At 48.0% G+C, this 15,330-nt stretch overlaps 1 protein-coding gene across 1 annotated transcript in view; it reads right to left on the bottom strand.

The window, feature by feature from the left end:
* Positions 1-15,330, bottom strand: part of LOC125127431 (nodal modulator 1) — a 60,128-nt gene that overhangs the window by 26,138 nt on the left and 18,660 nt on the right. Inside the window, exons 10-16 of the mRNA XM_047780425.1 lie at positions 15,204-15,309; positions 14,866-15,016; positions 7,443-7,617; positions 5,547-5,688; positions 3,942-4,073; positions 2,602-2,738; positions 418-505 (exon numbers count right to left, since the gene is read on the bottom strand). Of these exons, the coding sequence (XP_047636381.1) occupies positions 418-505; positions 2,602-2,738; positions 3,942-4,073; positions 5,547-5,688; positions 7,443-7,617; positions 14,866-15,016; positions 15,204-15,309 (931 nt within the window). The remainder of the gene's footprint in view (positions 1-417; positions 506-2,601; positions 2,739-3,941; positions 4,074-5,546; positions 5,689-7,442; positions 7,618-14,865; positions 15,017-15,203; positions 15,310-15,330) is intronic.

Genomic DNA, 15,330 nt, shown 5'->3' on the forward strand with positions numbered 1-15,330 from the left:
GCTCCCCCCAGAGGAGAGAGAAGGAAAACCAAGAATACTCAAATCAGAGTGGTGCAGCAGAAACAAACCCAACTAGGATCCATGAGGATGTGGGTTTGATCTCTGGCCTCCCTCGGTGGGTTGGGGATCTGACACTGCCATGAGCTGAGATGTACACAGGTCACAGACATGGCTTAGATCCTGTGTTGCTGTGGCTGTGCTGTAGGCCGGCGGCTGTAGCTCCCCTAGCCTGGGAATTTCCACATGCTGTGGGTGAGGCCCTGAAAAGACCAAAAAAAAAAGGGGGTATTCGAACCACAACCAAAATTGATAGCTTGATGCGAATTGAATGGTGGTGGGAAGAAAACATCTTTAAAACCACCTTCTGGTGCCTTTCCATTTCTCTAACTCATAGCACATCAATCCTCCCAGACTCACCGGGCTTGGACAGGCAGAATCGGTTGACTCCTTTGGAGAGGTTATAAATCCCCACGTTCTCAGGTCCATTTCCATCCTGATAGAATTCCTAAGGGACCAAAGCCAATACAATGACTTACTAGGGGAGATGGAGACACCAGATGATTAATATTATTTCTCTTTCTGAACCAGTCATCTGTTTTGCCCATTAATCATTTCAGCACTTGGGTACCACAGGAAAATTAAAAACCTTCCAAAACTTCCAGCAAAAATGTGCTCCCTTTCATTCAATCAACTGATATTTGTTGAGCACCTGCTATGCGGCAGACCCAGGGCTGGGCCGTGGTTGCCGACACGGCTCTCGTTTTCAGGGAGGCTTATATTCGAATATGGGAAGAGAGAAAATCCAAGTCTTCAACAAAAAGGTCAAGAGATGTCAGCTAGGAAGTAACAGCCGAGAGGAAACAAACAGGCTGGGAAAAGCGCAACCACCATGGAGGCTTCTGCAGCTGGGCCTCGGCGCAGGCCTCTCCTGAGCACATCACACTGGGGCTGCGGGTTCAATGATGAGAAAAGGCAACTACGCTCAGGTGTGGAGAAGACGCCGCATGCCCGGCAGAGAGAAGAACACGCGCCAGGGCCCAGGACAGGGAGCGGGCTTCGAGTGGAACTGGAGGCAGCCAGTGTGCCCGGGCCGTGGGCGAGGGGGAGAGTGGCAGGAGGTAAGGTGGGAGTCGGGGAAGGGACTGCGGGCCATCGTTAAGGCATATGGAGCTGAGTCTCAGGGAGATGGAAATCCACTGGAGGGTAGGACTGGTTTCCTAAATGTCTATGGCTTATTCTCTCCCATCTCCTGTTACAAAGCTGATTGCTGAACATTGGAGTTAGGCAGTTAGAGCATCAACTGGCATCAGGAACACCCGTTTCACTGTCTCTAGTGTCTAACATAAGCGGTCACTTCATTGCCATTTGCCCGTTTCTCTGGTTTTTTGGAGGGGCAAGGGTTTTTTTGGGGGGGTGTCTTTTTAAGGGCCGCACCTGGAGCATATGAAGTTCCCAGGTCAGGGGTCCAATCTAAATTACAGCTGCCAGTCTATACCACAGCCACAGCAACTCAGGATCCGAGCCAAGTCTGTGTGACCTACACCACAGCTCATGGGAACACCAGATCCCTAACCCACTGAGCAAGGCCAGGGATGGAACCCAAATCCTTATGGATACTAGTCAGGTTCATTACTGCTGAGCCACAACAGGAACGCCCCATTTTTTTTAATTGTTGTTTTTTATTTTCCTACTGTGCTTGCTTTTTTTTTTTTTTTTTTGTCTTTTAGCCTTTTTCTAGGGCCGCTTCCCACGGCATATGGAGGATCCCAGGCTAGGGGTCTAATCAGAGCTACAGCTGCGAGCCTACACCAAAGCCACAGCAACACCAGATCCGAGCCAAGTCTGTGACCTACACCACAGCTCATGGCAACGCTGAATCACTAATCCATTGAGCAAGGCCAGGGATCAAACCCACAACCTCATGGTTCCTAGTCAGATTCATTAACCACTGCGCCACGACGGGAACTCCCTACTGTGGTTTTAATTATGAAACTTGGATGCTACTTTATACAAATTTCAATCTTTAAATGTTGTCAGTGGGACCTGACAATGAGGTCTGCCATTACTTGAAATCAAAAAATGTTACAGTGAATGGGCCTACACAGGTGTTCCCTTTCCTGAAACCTCTGGGGTAGCCTGCCAATCCAGCCTCAGAGATGATGAGAGAATAAGGTCCCATCTAACCGCTCTGCCCTCTGCTGCACCTGTTCATAAATAATAGCAGCATACTCCAGAAAAACTTCAAATATGTCAGCAGTTTACTTAAACCTCCCTATAACCCTGGGGAGTGAGTATAATGATCTCAATTTCAAAGGAAAAAACTGAGGCTCAGTAGTTCCTGTTGTGGCTCAGCAGTAACAAACCCAACTAGCATCCATAAGGATGTGGGTTCAATCCCTGGCCCCACTCAGTGGGTTAAGGTTCCGGCATTATTGCCATAAGCTGCAGTGTAGGTTGCAGATGCAGCTCGGATCCTGCATTGCTGTGGCTGTGGTGTAAGCCAGTGGCTACAGCTCTGATCAGACCCCTAGCCCGGGAACTTCCATATCCTTTGGGTGTGGCCCTAAAAAAAAAAGAAAAAGAAAAAAGAGGTACACATACCAGAGTGATGGCATGGGACAGGGAGCATCTCAGCATGTAGCCCGTCTGCCTGAACTCAACGGCCGACACGTCCTCCTCCAGAACTTCCACCTCCAGACTCTTGTTCTTCCAGCACCAATCTTCGTGCATGATGCTGGCTGGAAAGGACACGACACAGACACACTCTTGGGCTCAGGGCTCACCACCCCCCTCCGTGCCCCCCCCCACCAAAAACAGTGACAATGAGTTGTGTGTGTGGGCCCACATAGACATACACCCACAAATATGCGTGTGCTGGTATTTACACAGAGCTAGTAGCCATGCTGGAGACAAGTAACTGCTAAAGAGAAAGGGAAACCAATGGCCATTAAAATCACCAAGAAAGAAATTCAACTGGGCCTGAGACCAGGCTGCAAGTAAAATATTCAGAGTCGGCAAACCTTTTCCGTGAGGGGCCAGGGAGTATTTGTTCAACTTTGTGGGCCCCATGGTCTCAACTATTCAACGCGGCCTTTCAAAGAGCACACCAGCTGCCACTGAGGCTGTGGAAACAAATGGGCGTGGCCGTGTTCCAAAAAACTTTATTTATAAAGACAAGCACACAGTTTGCCAACACCAGATGGAAGAGAAAATATAATTCCAGGATTCTCCTGCAGTGCAGCAGGTTAAGGATCCAGCGTTGTCACTGGAGTGGCTTGAGTCACTGCTGTGGTGTGGGTTTGATCCCTGTTCTGGGAACTTCCACATTCCATAGCTACAGCCAAAAGAAAAAAAAAGAAAAAGAAAATATAATTCCCCAGAAAAATCAGCCTGAACTTTATTCGTTATTCACTGACAGCAGCTCCCAGCTGAACACTGCCAGAGCAGACACACAGGCAACTGGCAGCTTCTCGAGAGAGAGAGAGAAAAGAGAACCAGTGTTTGCCTGCACCTGATTCCCAGGCACTGTGCGAGGAGCTTCACAAACCCAGCTTCATTCGTCCCACTTTCTGCAGGAAGGTTCTATGACTCCTATTTCAGAAGCGGAAACGGAGTCCGGGGGAGATCAAAAGAGCTGCCACGCTCGCGCAGCGGCTCAGGGGTGGAACACGTTGGTGTAATTGTGTCACCCTCTTTCCCAGCATTTAGAGATAAAATGGCAGGAGAAGAAGTGTGTGGATGGTCCTGATGAGGTGGCAGTTAGCTGATGGAGCTGCGGTTCCTGCACTGCAATGCTAAGGAATGCCCACTCAAGGTCAAGGGGCAAACAAGAGTTACCCAGGTGCAACAGTACAGCTGGGATGCCATGTGAAAGCCCGGTTTTAGAAAGTTTGGGAAGACAGGAAGCGTGAGGGCCATGAGAGGCGGCCTTCGGTTCTTACTTTTGTATTTTCCGGGCAGCACGTTGTCAAACGTGAAAGTCATGGAGTTGAGCTTGCCGGAGAGCTGGAGGCTCCGCTTCTCGCCCTGGCGGCTCAGGGATTGCAGGGTCACCAGCAGGTCACCGCAGGTGTCTGCGGAGAGAAGATTCGGGGGGCCTTCACTTGACTGCCTTGAGAACCACAGCGCCCATTCGAACGCTCAACCTCCGTGTGCTACCTGCCACTGCTTAGCTCCTACAGGGCAGTGCCAAGAGGGTTCCTTCAAAGCCTGTATGAGAGTTCCTGCTGTGGCGCAATGGGATTGGTAGCATCTCTGGAGCACTGGGACGCAGGTTCCATCCCCAGCCCAGCACAGTGGGTTAAGGATCCAGCAGCAGCTGCGGCATAGGTTGCAGCTGAGGCTTGGATCTGATTGCTGGCCCAGGAACTCCATATGACACAGGCCAGCCAAAAAAGAAAAAAACAAAAAAGTTATATTCATCTACTTGATTCTAAAGTCTCTTCCATGTGAGCCATCAGCCCTAAGCAACGAAGCTACCCAGCATTTACTGAATCAGGGGAAGCAATATTTATGAAGCACCAACAGGAGTCAGAGAAAAAGGTGGTAAAACTTAACTGAATGCCCACTTCATACCAGGTGCAGAACTGGGCTCTTCACCATCATCATCACAGCAAAGATTTGTATGGCTCCTGCTGTGTTCCAGGAACCTCTACAGGCTAAACATACACTAACTTATTGGATCCTCACAACAACCTTTCGAGGCAGGTACAACATCTCCATATTACAGATGAGGAACTCAAAGCACAGAGAGGTTAAGTAATTTACCCCCAGGTCACACAGCAGCGGTTCAAGCCCATGTAATCTGGTTGCAGAGTCTACGATCTTAAGTCCTGTGTTACACTAGCTCTTCAAGTGACCACATTTAAGCCTCATTAAAACCCTCTGAGGAGTTCCCATCATGGCTCAGGGGTTAACAAATCGGACTAGGAACCATGAGGATGCGGGTTGGATCCCTGGCGTTACTCAGTGGGTTAAGGATCTGGCGTTGCCATGAGCTGTGGTGTAAGTCACAGACTCGGCTCAGATCCTCCGTTGCTGTGGCTGTGATGTAGGCCAGCAACTATAGCTCCGATTAGACCCCTAGCCTGGAAACCTCCATATGCCACGGGGGCGGCCCTAGAAAAGGCAAAACAAAACAAAACAAAAACAAAAAAAAAACCCTCCGAGAGCAGTAGTACTCCCATTTTACAGAAGAAAAACTGAGGCTGGGCAAGTAAATGCTTAGAGTCTCATACTAGCAAGTGGCGGAGCTGGATTGAAACGTGGGCCTGATTCTCATCTTCCTTTCAGAGTCGGGGAGGGGGACACCAACATGCTCTTTTGGGAGCCAAAGCAGAACTACTCCGAGGGAAGCAAGTGTTTCTGGTGACCGTGACACTATTGAGAAAGAACTGTTCACCACACGGGTTCTCAGACGCCGTTCCCCGGGAGCAGCTTCTGCTCTAACCTCCAACGCTGCCAACAAGGAACAACTCATCAAAATCCCACCTCTCCCCGCCTATTTCTTTGAAACTATTTGTTCTTGCTTTCAATTGACATCTTACCCAAACAAGAAACTTTCCCAGAAACCGATGCCAAGAACTGCACAAAGGCCACATCCATCACAGGCCTGTCAGTCACAGCCAGAAGCAGCGTCTGGGGCTTCAGTGTCAGCCCCGCTCTGGTCTCCACCTCAGGAACCATCACCTGCGGGACACACAAGGTCAGCGGCTGCATCAAGGCCTCGGCTCCCTGGCCTGCAGGGCACCTGGACATCCATCTGGGCCCACGGCTAAACAGGTTTTGAAGGACAAAGGTTCATTTCTAGGCCTAGTTTTATCATCACAATAAAGTAGCAAATAGCCTGTGTGAAGAAAACATATTTCTGGAGTTCCCATCATGGCTTAACGAAAACGAATCTGACTAGCATCCATGAGGACGCCGGTTCAATCCCTGGCCTCGCTCAGTGGGTTAAGGATCTGGCATTGCTGTGGCTGTGGTGTAGGCTGGCAGCTATGGCTCCAATTTGACCTCTAGCCTGGGAACCTCCATATGCTGCAGGTAAAGCCTTAAAAAGACAAAAAAAAAAAAAGAGAGAGAGAGAACTCGACTAGTATCCATGAGGATATGGGTTCAATCTCTGGCCTCGCTCATTGGGTTAAGGATCTGGCATTGCCACAAGCTGTGGCACAGGTCGCTGACATGGCTTGGATCTGGCATTGCTACGGCTGTGGCATGAGCCTCAGCTGCAGCTCCGATTCAAACCCTAGCCTGGGAACATCCATATGCCACAGGCACAGCCCTAAAGAAAAAAAAAAAATTTGAATCAGACATAAAGCACTAGGCTTCAGCACTGCCAAGGTGTACATGAAAACATACGGGGACAGCCAGCGGCAGCCAGCAGCGGAAACCATACTCAATCCCAGAACCCACTCCTGGCCTGACGTCACTTGCGACATGAGCTATGAACTTGGGGATGCTACATGGATGACCAACAGGGGAACTGGGCCATTTCTTCTTTCCCCTCTTCTGTGTGCCTTTCCCAGGCTCCTAAGAGGGACTGGGAGAGGAAGCAGTAGTCGCCTACCTCAGCCTGACTGCATTTTAGAACTGCCTTTCCTTGGGGAAGTCCTTTATCATGCTTCTGAAAGGGCCTCCAAAGGCTTGTCCATGTGGCTGATGTCACAGGACACTGACTGCTGGAAAAGGAGCTGTCAACCCAGCTATTCTCAGAAGCAGAGAGAAGGCTGTGTCCCCACCTCACCTCCCCAGAGCGAGAGCCCACTGGCCCTAGGGAAGAGCAAAGGCTTAGAAGGACCCTTCCTGGCCCCTCCCCTGCCCTCCTCTGGGCAGGTTTCCCAGGGAGGAGGCGCAGCAGCTGACGTGATGGGTGAGAGCCTGAGACCCACTGAGACACAGTCTTGGTCTCAGTGCAGGAACCAGAGGGCTGGCCCCTGCTTCTGTCTTGTCTCTTGCCCGCAGGCCTTCACTCTGGTGGTGAGACCACAAGCCCGGGTCTCCCCAGCTTCTCTACCTGCCTGGATGGAGCAATCAGGGGGCACCTGCCCAGTGACTCCAACTGAGGGCAAGGCAGGAAAAAGGGAGCTCTATTTTGGCTCGGTTGAAGTTACTGAGGGGCCGTCACCAAAGAGATCACTCTGATCGCCTCTGGGGACACGTGGCTTTCTGCAGCAGCCAGAAGCCAGAGGAGGCAGAGGCCTGACTGGTGGCCTGATACTGACCCCCAGTAAACATCCGGACTGAAAAAGAGAAAGGCCTGTTGCATCGTTTTTTAAACAGGCTGCCTGTCTGCTCAACTAACTGTGACATATAAGAATGTAAAGAGTTCCAAATAAGAAGCTGGGGGTGGAAGTGCTCCTGCTCTAACTCCATTTTAAAATAACCCTTTTAAAATCATGGCTTTTTTTCAATTATCTTACAGAGAACAAAACTCTCCATACCTGGACTTTGTAGGTGCCTGGTTTTGCTTTAAAACAAAATGATCCCTGAGCATCCGTCTCCACGGTGACCAAAGACTTGTCCTTGTCTTGAGAGGACAGGACAACTTTGTATTTACTCATCTGCTTGACAGTGTCAGGGAAGCGGAGGATTGATATCTGGCCACAGACGCTGAACCTGCAACAAGAGGACCATTCATTCCAGCATGAGAACTCAATTACCACAGGAAAGGCGCTTAGCAACCAAAACTATGCCTCTCTCTTCCAGCCCTCATCCCTGAGACGAGTATCTTCATGAAGAGACAAGGACACAGCCCAAATGACTCCAGTTTTAAAAGAAACCTGCAGAAAGACGATTGGGCCTCCTTCTGCAGAAGGGAAAAGGCAGAGCAGGGGCCCGGGGCTGTCTGTGCTGGTGACATATGGCAACCTCCCACTGCCGAAGTGATTTCCAGACAAAATGTGGATGATAAAAAATGTTTCAGGTAATTGGATCGTCGACAGTGGAACAGCCTCCAACTGGAGCATATGGACTAGTCCTTAAAATTAAGCAAGCCCTGTAGGCTGCCTGAGAAGCTGTGGTATTACCCAGGCGATAAAACAAGGCAGGGTTATCAAAGACGCCTTCCTCGCCTGTGATTATATATAATGCACGGATAAAAGCTATCTGAGAGATCTGAATAGGAAAAGTAATTAAGTTAAAAAAAATTGCACAGCTAAAATTCAACTCCTTAGGAGCCAGGAGCCACAGAAGCAACTTATAATTGAAAAGCCCTATTAAGGTAATGACTCAGACAGGAGACTGCAAATGAGCAGTGAGTGAAGTGCTACAAGAAACACCTCCACAAGCACATGAAAGGTGCATCCACCTGCTAATAGACCAACAAAGCCTGGCGTCTACGGAGCGGCCGTCTTCATTTTTAGTCAGTTGGTGTGTAAAAGTGTAATACTGTCCCACAGCTGGAGGCCACGCTTGTTTCTTCCACTACCTAAAGGTTATATTTTCTCATCTTAAAGAGAATTGCTTTCGATAAAAATCAGTTGTGACTTTTGACAGAATAAAAATAAAAAGTGTTGGATTCAAGGCTGGATAATTATGGGGTGCACTACATGCTGGCAGACCTGCTCCACTGCATATAACAAAACAAAACAAGGAGTTCCCGTTGCAGCACAGCGGAAACAAATCTGACTAGGAACCATGAGCTTTCGGGTTCCATCCCTGGCCTCACTCAGTGGGTTAAGGATCCGGTGTTGCCATGAGCTGTGGTGTAGGTTGCAGACACAGCTCGAATCTAGTGTTGCTGTGGCTCTGGCGGAGGCCAGCAACAACAGCTCCGATTGGACCCATAGCCTGAGAACCTCCATATGCCATGGGTGCAGCCCTAAAGAGACAAAAAAGACAAAAAAAAAACCAAAAAAAAAAACAGCAAAAGGAACAACAAAGCAGCAGGATGCCATGTGTGTGAGGTCCAGGAACAATGGAGAACACAGCCATCTCTCTAGAGGGAAGTGACCAGCCAGGCCACTGGAGCTCATGCTGGAGCGAGCAGCAAGACAGAGGGCAATGGAGTTCCCACTGTGGCTCAGAGGTAATGAATCTGCCTAGTATCCATAAGGACGCAGGTTTGATCCCTGGCCTCGCTCAGTGGGTCAAGGATCCGGTGTTGCCAGGAGCTGTGGTATAGGCTGCAGAAGTGGCTCGGATCTGGTATTACTGTGGCTGTGCCGTAGGCCAGTGGCTGCAACTCTAAGTCAACTCGTAGCCTGGGAACTTCCATATGCTGTAGGCGAGGCCCTAAAAAGACAAAAAAAAAAAAAAAAAAAGAGGGCAAGACACCAGGGCCCATGGGCAAATGCACACTAGCCACCTGTTCTGGGAGGGACCCTGAGCTAAGAAGGGTTTTCACACTTTTAAAGGGTTAAAAAGACAGAATGGGAGAAAATAGCTTTAAACGATGCAACTGAGAAGGGCTTAATCTCTAAAATATACAAATAATTTATATAACTCAACAGCAAAAAAAACCAAAAATCCAATTGAAAAATGGACAAAAGACCTGAATAGACATTTCTCCAAAGAACATATACAGATGGCCAAAAAGCACGTGAAAAAATGCTCAACATCACTTATTATTAGAGCAATGCAAATCAAAACTACTATGAGGTGCCACCTCACACCAGTCAGAATGGCCATCACTAACAAGTCAAGAAATAACAAATGCTTGAGGGGTGCAGAGAAAAGGGAACCCTCCTGCACTGTTGGTGGGAATGTAAATTGGTACATCCCCTATGGAAAACGGTATGGAGGTACCTCAGAAAACTAAATATAGAACTACCATGTGACCCAGCAATCCCACTCTTGGGCATTTATCCGGACAAAACTTTCCGGATCCATGTGGGTTCCAGTGAACCCTTATGTTCACTGCCACACTATGCACAATAGCCAAGAGATGGGAACAACCTAAATGTCCATTGACAGATGAATGGATTAAGAAGATGTGGTACATATACACAATGGAATACTACTCAGCCCTAAAAAAGAACAAAATAATGCCATTTGCAGCAACATGGATGGAACTAGAGACTCTCATACTAAGTGAAGTCAGAAAGAGAAAGACAAATACCATTATGATATCACTTACACTTATATCCAGAATCTAATATATGGCACAAATGAACCTTTCCACAGAAAAGAAATTCATGGACTTGGAGAACAGACTTGTGGTTGCCAAGGGGAGGGGGAGGGAGTGGGATGGACTTGGAGTCTGGGGTTAATAGATGCAAACTATTGCATTTGGAGTGGATAAGCAATGAGATCCTATATCTAGTCACTTGTGATGGAGCATGATGGAGGATAATGTGAGAAAAAGAATGTATATATGTATGTGTGACTGGGTCACTTTGCTGTACAGTAGAAAACTGACAGAACACTGTAAAGGAACTATAATGGAAAAAATAAAAATCATTTAAAAAATAAATTTATCTAATAATAACCATGGTAAAAAAAAAAAAATAAAGGGTTAAAAGGGGAAAAAAAATCAAAAGAAGACTATTTCATGACACGAAGATGACATGATAGGAGTTCCCTGGTGGCTCAGCAAGTTGGAGATCTGGTAGTGTTGAGGCTGTAGCTCTGGTTACTGCTGTGGCCCAGGTTTGATCAGTAGCCCAGGAACTTCCGCATGTCCAAGGAACGGTCAAAAAAAAAGATATTCAAACGTCAGTGACCACACAGACAGTCTTCCCGGAACACAGCCACGCCCGTTCATTTGTGAATTGTTGGTGGTGGGTTTCATCACAGACAGCATCTGGGCCCAAGCCGTCTAGACTATTTCTTCTTTGGTCTTTGACAAAAAAAGTGTGCTAGCCCCTGCTCTAGATTCAAAGGTATGCCTTTTGGTGCCCGTCTGCGTACTTTCAGAGAAAATGGACAGAAAAGGACTATTGAGAGGATTTCTCTCAAGGACCTTTCGCATCATCATGATTTTTGTCCCTATCAGGGCGAATGTCCCCTGACTCGTTCCAGTTGAACCTCTTTGCCTAAGTTTTACGTATTTATTTTTGTCTTTTTGGAGCCGCACCTGCGGCACATGGAAGCTCCCAGGCTAGGAGTTGAATCAGAGCTGCAGCAATCGGCCTACACCACAGCCACAGCAACGCAGGATCCAAGCTGCATCTGCAACCTGCACCACAGCTCATGGCAACACCAGATCCTTAACCCACTGAGTGAGGCCAGGGATCGAACCTGCGTCATCATGATACTAGTTGGGTTCATTACCACTGAGCCATGACAGGAACTACTCTTTGCCTAAGTTTTCAATATGTGAACCAAACAACCGGTTTAGCTTATGTTATCAACTAAGGAGAAGTGTTCAATCACCCTAATCCTCAACTGTGTAGTGGTTTAATTTAGAAAAAGAACTAAAAAGCTGACAGGAGAGTGTGGTGTTATACTGACACCCTCGAAAATTGATTTGTGTCAGTAAATTCTTTCATCGGGATTTAGCACCTTTACCAAAAAAAAGTGGTAATTGGGGTGCATAGTGAGACAACTATAGTCTCACTGTCATTAGGACAGAAGTCGGAGTTTGTTTTTCAAATAAATGAAGAAATAATGTTTTCAAAGGAAAAAAAAGAAAAAGAAATGGCAATAAATTAAAAGGCACAGAGTTCCCTGGTGACCTAGGAGTTAAGGATCCAGTGTTGCCATTGCTGTGCCGTGAGTGCAATCCCTGGCTGAGGAACTTCTGCATGGCCAAAAAAAAAAAAAAGAAAGAAAAAAGAAAAAAAGGCAAATGTGCTATGTGGGCCAAAAGGAAAATGATAAATGTTTCCAAAGATGTTCAACAAACATCGTTTCTCTTTCTTTGCCCATATATTCCACTTGAGAGAAGAAAATAAACATAAAATTAAGTTTCCCAATCTCCATGAACAGCACCTCTTCCACCTACCGGGATGCTCAAACGGGACGCCTGGCTCTGGTGCACTTGGCCTGTTGATTCTCGGCCGTATCACCCATCAAATCCATCCACGCCTCGCTCCCCCCCCCCCCCCCGCCAGCACCCTGGCCCCTGGCCCCACTAGTCACCATCTGCTCCAGACTTCCCTCCTACCCCCTCCATTCATAATCATTTCTACTCCCTCCGATCCATTCTCCACACAGCAACTGGGAGAAAAGAAGGGGGGAAAAAGTTCTAAAATGCCCTGATCCACATGGCTCCCTTGCTGAAAACTCTTCAGTGGTTTCCCGTTTGCACTTGGGGAAAAGCGCATCCCAAGCCGGCTACAAGGTCACGTGGCTCTCCAGCCTCAGGGACGCCCGCCACTACCACACGAATGGTCCCCCTCAGAGCTCCCCTCTTCCCTCCAGACCCTGGAACATGCTCCCTCTGTCTCGAAGTCAAGGTCTCGGCCACCCAGAAAGGCCTTCTTCCGAGGCTTCCTGTCTACACAAAGTCCCCTCGGACCCCCACTCTTCCTGCATGTCACAATCCCACGTCTTCCATCTGTCTCCCAGAACTTGACAGTCCTGCCCGGGTAACCTTAGTCTGGTTCACTTTATACACCCAGCAATTATCACAGCGCCTCCCCCAGGGGAGCTGCTCAGAACCGTCCAGAAGGAAGGAGAGAGAACCGAGTCCGGGAATCACTGCCCAAGGCTCCACCACGACAGACACGGAACCAGGCTCCGAGGCTGATCTGCCTCCTCATCTCCCTTCTGACACTGAACCCCTGGCCTGGACACCTCACCACCTGCCTATAGGAATCGGTCACTGTGGCCGCCTGGGCGACCAAGCCCATAAAGTCTGTTTTGAGGACTCAGCTGCTGGGCCGCCCTGACAGTCGGGGAGGTCAGACCTAAAACCCCCGCCCCGGGTTCTCCTGAGGCCACCCCTCGAAGCCTGACATTCTATTTCTGGCTGCTGATCCAGTTCACCTGCTCTTACACAGCTGAGGCTCTGGTGGCCACCTGTGGCCAAACTGTCATTTGCAAGCACCCGGTGGAGAGCGCCACCTAGTGGCCTCAGACCCCTGTGGCCGAACCTCGAGCCTCATCCCTCACCAGCTCATCTCCCTGTCCGGGGCCATCCTGCTTCTCAGACGGGGACTGCAGAGACAGTTTTCCCACCTGTCCTTGACGTTTGCAGCAAACAGACCCTCGCCAACTCTGTTTTCAGGCCTCCTGCGCCCTCATCTTATTCTCGGCAGGCCTCCCCCATCCCAGGGCCACAAGACAGTCCCACTGAAGACAAAAATCTGACCATATCACCTCCCTGTTCACACCCCCTCACTGGCCCCTTGACTTTTCTCCCTGGTGGAGAAAGCCCCATCTTGCAAGAGGCCCCCTGAGATCTGTCCCTTTATCTGCTCAGCACTTGATGCTCCAATAACACCAAGGGCTGTGCTGCCCGGAGACGCCGCCATCTCCATGCAGTCCCTGCTACTGTTCAGTGACTGTTTAGTGAGCACTTACTGCCGTCTCAGAGATGCTAGCCCCCGTCCATGTGACACACAGGTAAGAGAAAGATCCAAACGCTCACTCTAAGGCTGGGGTTCTCTGCACCAGACACTCTACATGACAAAACTCTAAGAAATCAACCGCAGTACATATACACAATGGAATACTACTCAGCCATAAAAAAAATGAAGTAATGCCACTGGTGGCAACATGGATGCCACTAGAGATTCTCATACAAAGTGAAATAAGTCAGAAAGAGAGAGATAAAAACTGTATGATCTCACTTATATGTGGAATCTAAAATATGGCACAGATGAACCTATCTACAGAACAGAAAGACTCACAGACACAGAGCACAGACCTGTGGTTGCCAAGCGGGAGGGGAAGGGAGTGGGATGGATGGGAGTCTGGGGTTGGTGGATGCAAACTATCATATTTAGAATGGATAAGCAATGAGGTTATACTGTATCCAGTCTCTCACGACGGAACATGATGGAAGATAATAATATAAGAAAGGGAATGTGTGTGTGTGTATATATATATATATATATATACACATACACACATATATATACATACATATATATATACACATATATACATACACACATATATACATATATATACATACACACATATACATACACATATATGTATATACACATACATACACATATATATGTATATACATATATACACATATATACACACATATATATACACATACATATGTACATATACATATATACACACACATATATATGCACATATATACATATATACACACACATATATACACATATATATATACATACATATATACACACACATATATATACATATATATACACACACATATATACACATATACATACATATATACACACATATATATACACTTATGACTGGGTCACTTTGCTGTATAGCAAAAATTGGCACAACAGTGTAAATCAACTATACTCTAATAAAAAATTCAAAAAAAAAAAAAAAAAAGATTTCACGACAATGACCCGAAGCACTCTACAGCAAAGTTTCTCAACCAATGAGAAAACTGTCTTCTGATTAACCCGAGGAAGGCCCCACAGATGTGAAGGTAGACACATCAGATGGGTTTTTTTTTTTTGGCTGTGCCTGTGACATGAGGAAGTTCCCAGGCCAGGGATGGAGCCTGTGCCACAGCAGTGACAATGCCAGATCCTTAACCCAGTGAACCGCCAGGGAACTCCTAGATCTCTTTTTAACTTAAACCCATTTTAACTGTGAAGCAAGATAATTTTCTTGAAGCATCCAACAGTCAAGCATCTTTAGGTTACAACATTGAGCACTCATCTTTCTCCAAAAGCCAGCCTGAGTTCCTCCACAGGTGGCTAAGCCTGGACGCAGATCCTTGGCGGAAACACAGGGTCAGAAGGAAGGTGGTTCTGCCCTCCGCTGGTAAACCGGCCCGTCCAGACCCAAGCGGCACCTTACCCCGTGGCAATGATGTCAGCCAGCTGTGGCGTGTTGGGCGCGATTTTGATGGTGACGGTTTCAAAGTAGAGGTGCTCCTTCTGGGCGTGGATGGTGTACGTCCCTGTTGTTATGTTCTCCAGACGGAAAGAGCCATCGGCTTTTGTTCTGACTGTAAAACAAAAACACACCAACAGACGATGAGCCCCAAACAACCGCGTATCCCTCATGTACATGAGGATACCTGAGACCAAAAGCTGGCGTGTTTCCACAGAGGCCTTCAAATTGTGTTTCCTTCCCACTTCTCTGCGATCAAAATCTTGCCTGGCAACCAGGCCAGGGCCACCGCGTCTGCCCACCTTTGATTTGGTTGTTGAGGGTGACCACCGCGTCCGGAACACCCTCTCCTTCGGGGCCGTTCAGGACCCTGCCGGTGACGGAGAATCCCATGACGTGGAACACGGGCTGGAGGGGAAAGAACAGGAG

The sequence above is a fragment of the Phacochoerus africanus genome, chromosome 5 (genome assembly GCF_016906955.1).
Source record: "Phacochoerus africanus isolate WHEZ1 chromosome 5, ROS_Pafr_v1, whole genome shotgun sequence".
Taxonomy (NCBI): Eukaryota; Metazoa; Chordata; class Mammalia; order Artiodactyla; family Suidae; genus Phacochoerus; species Phacochoerus africanus.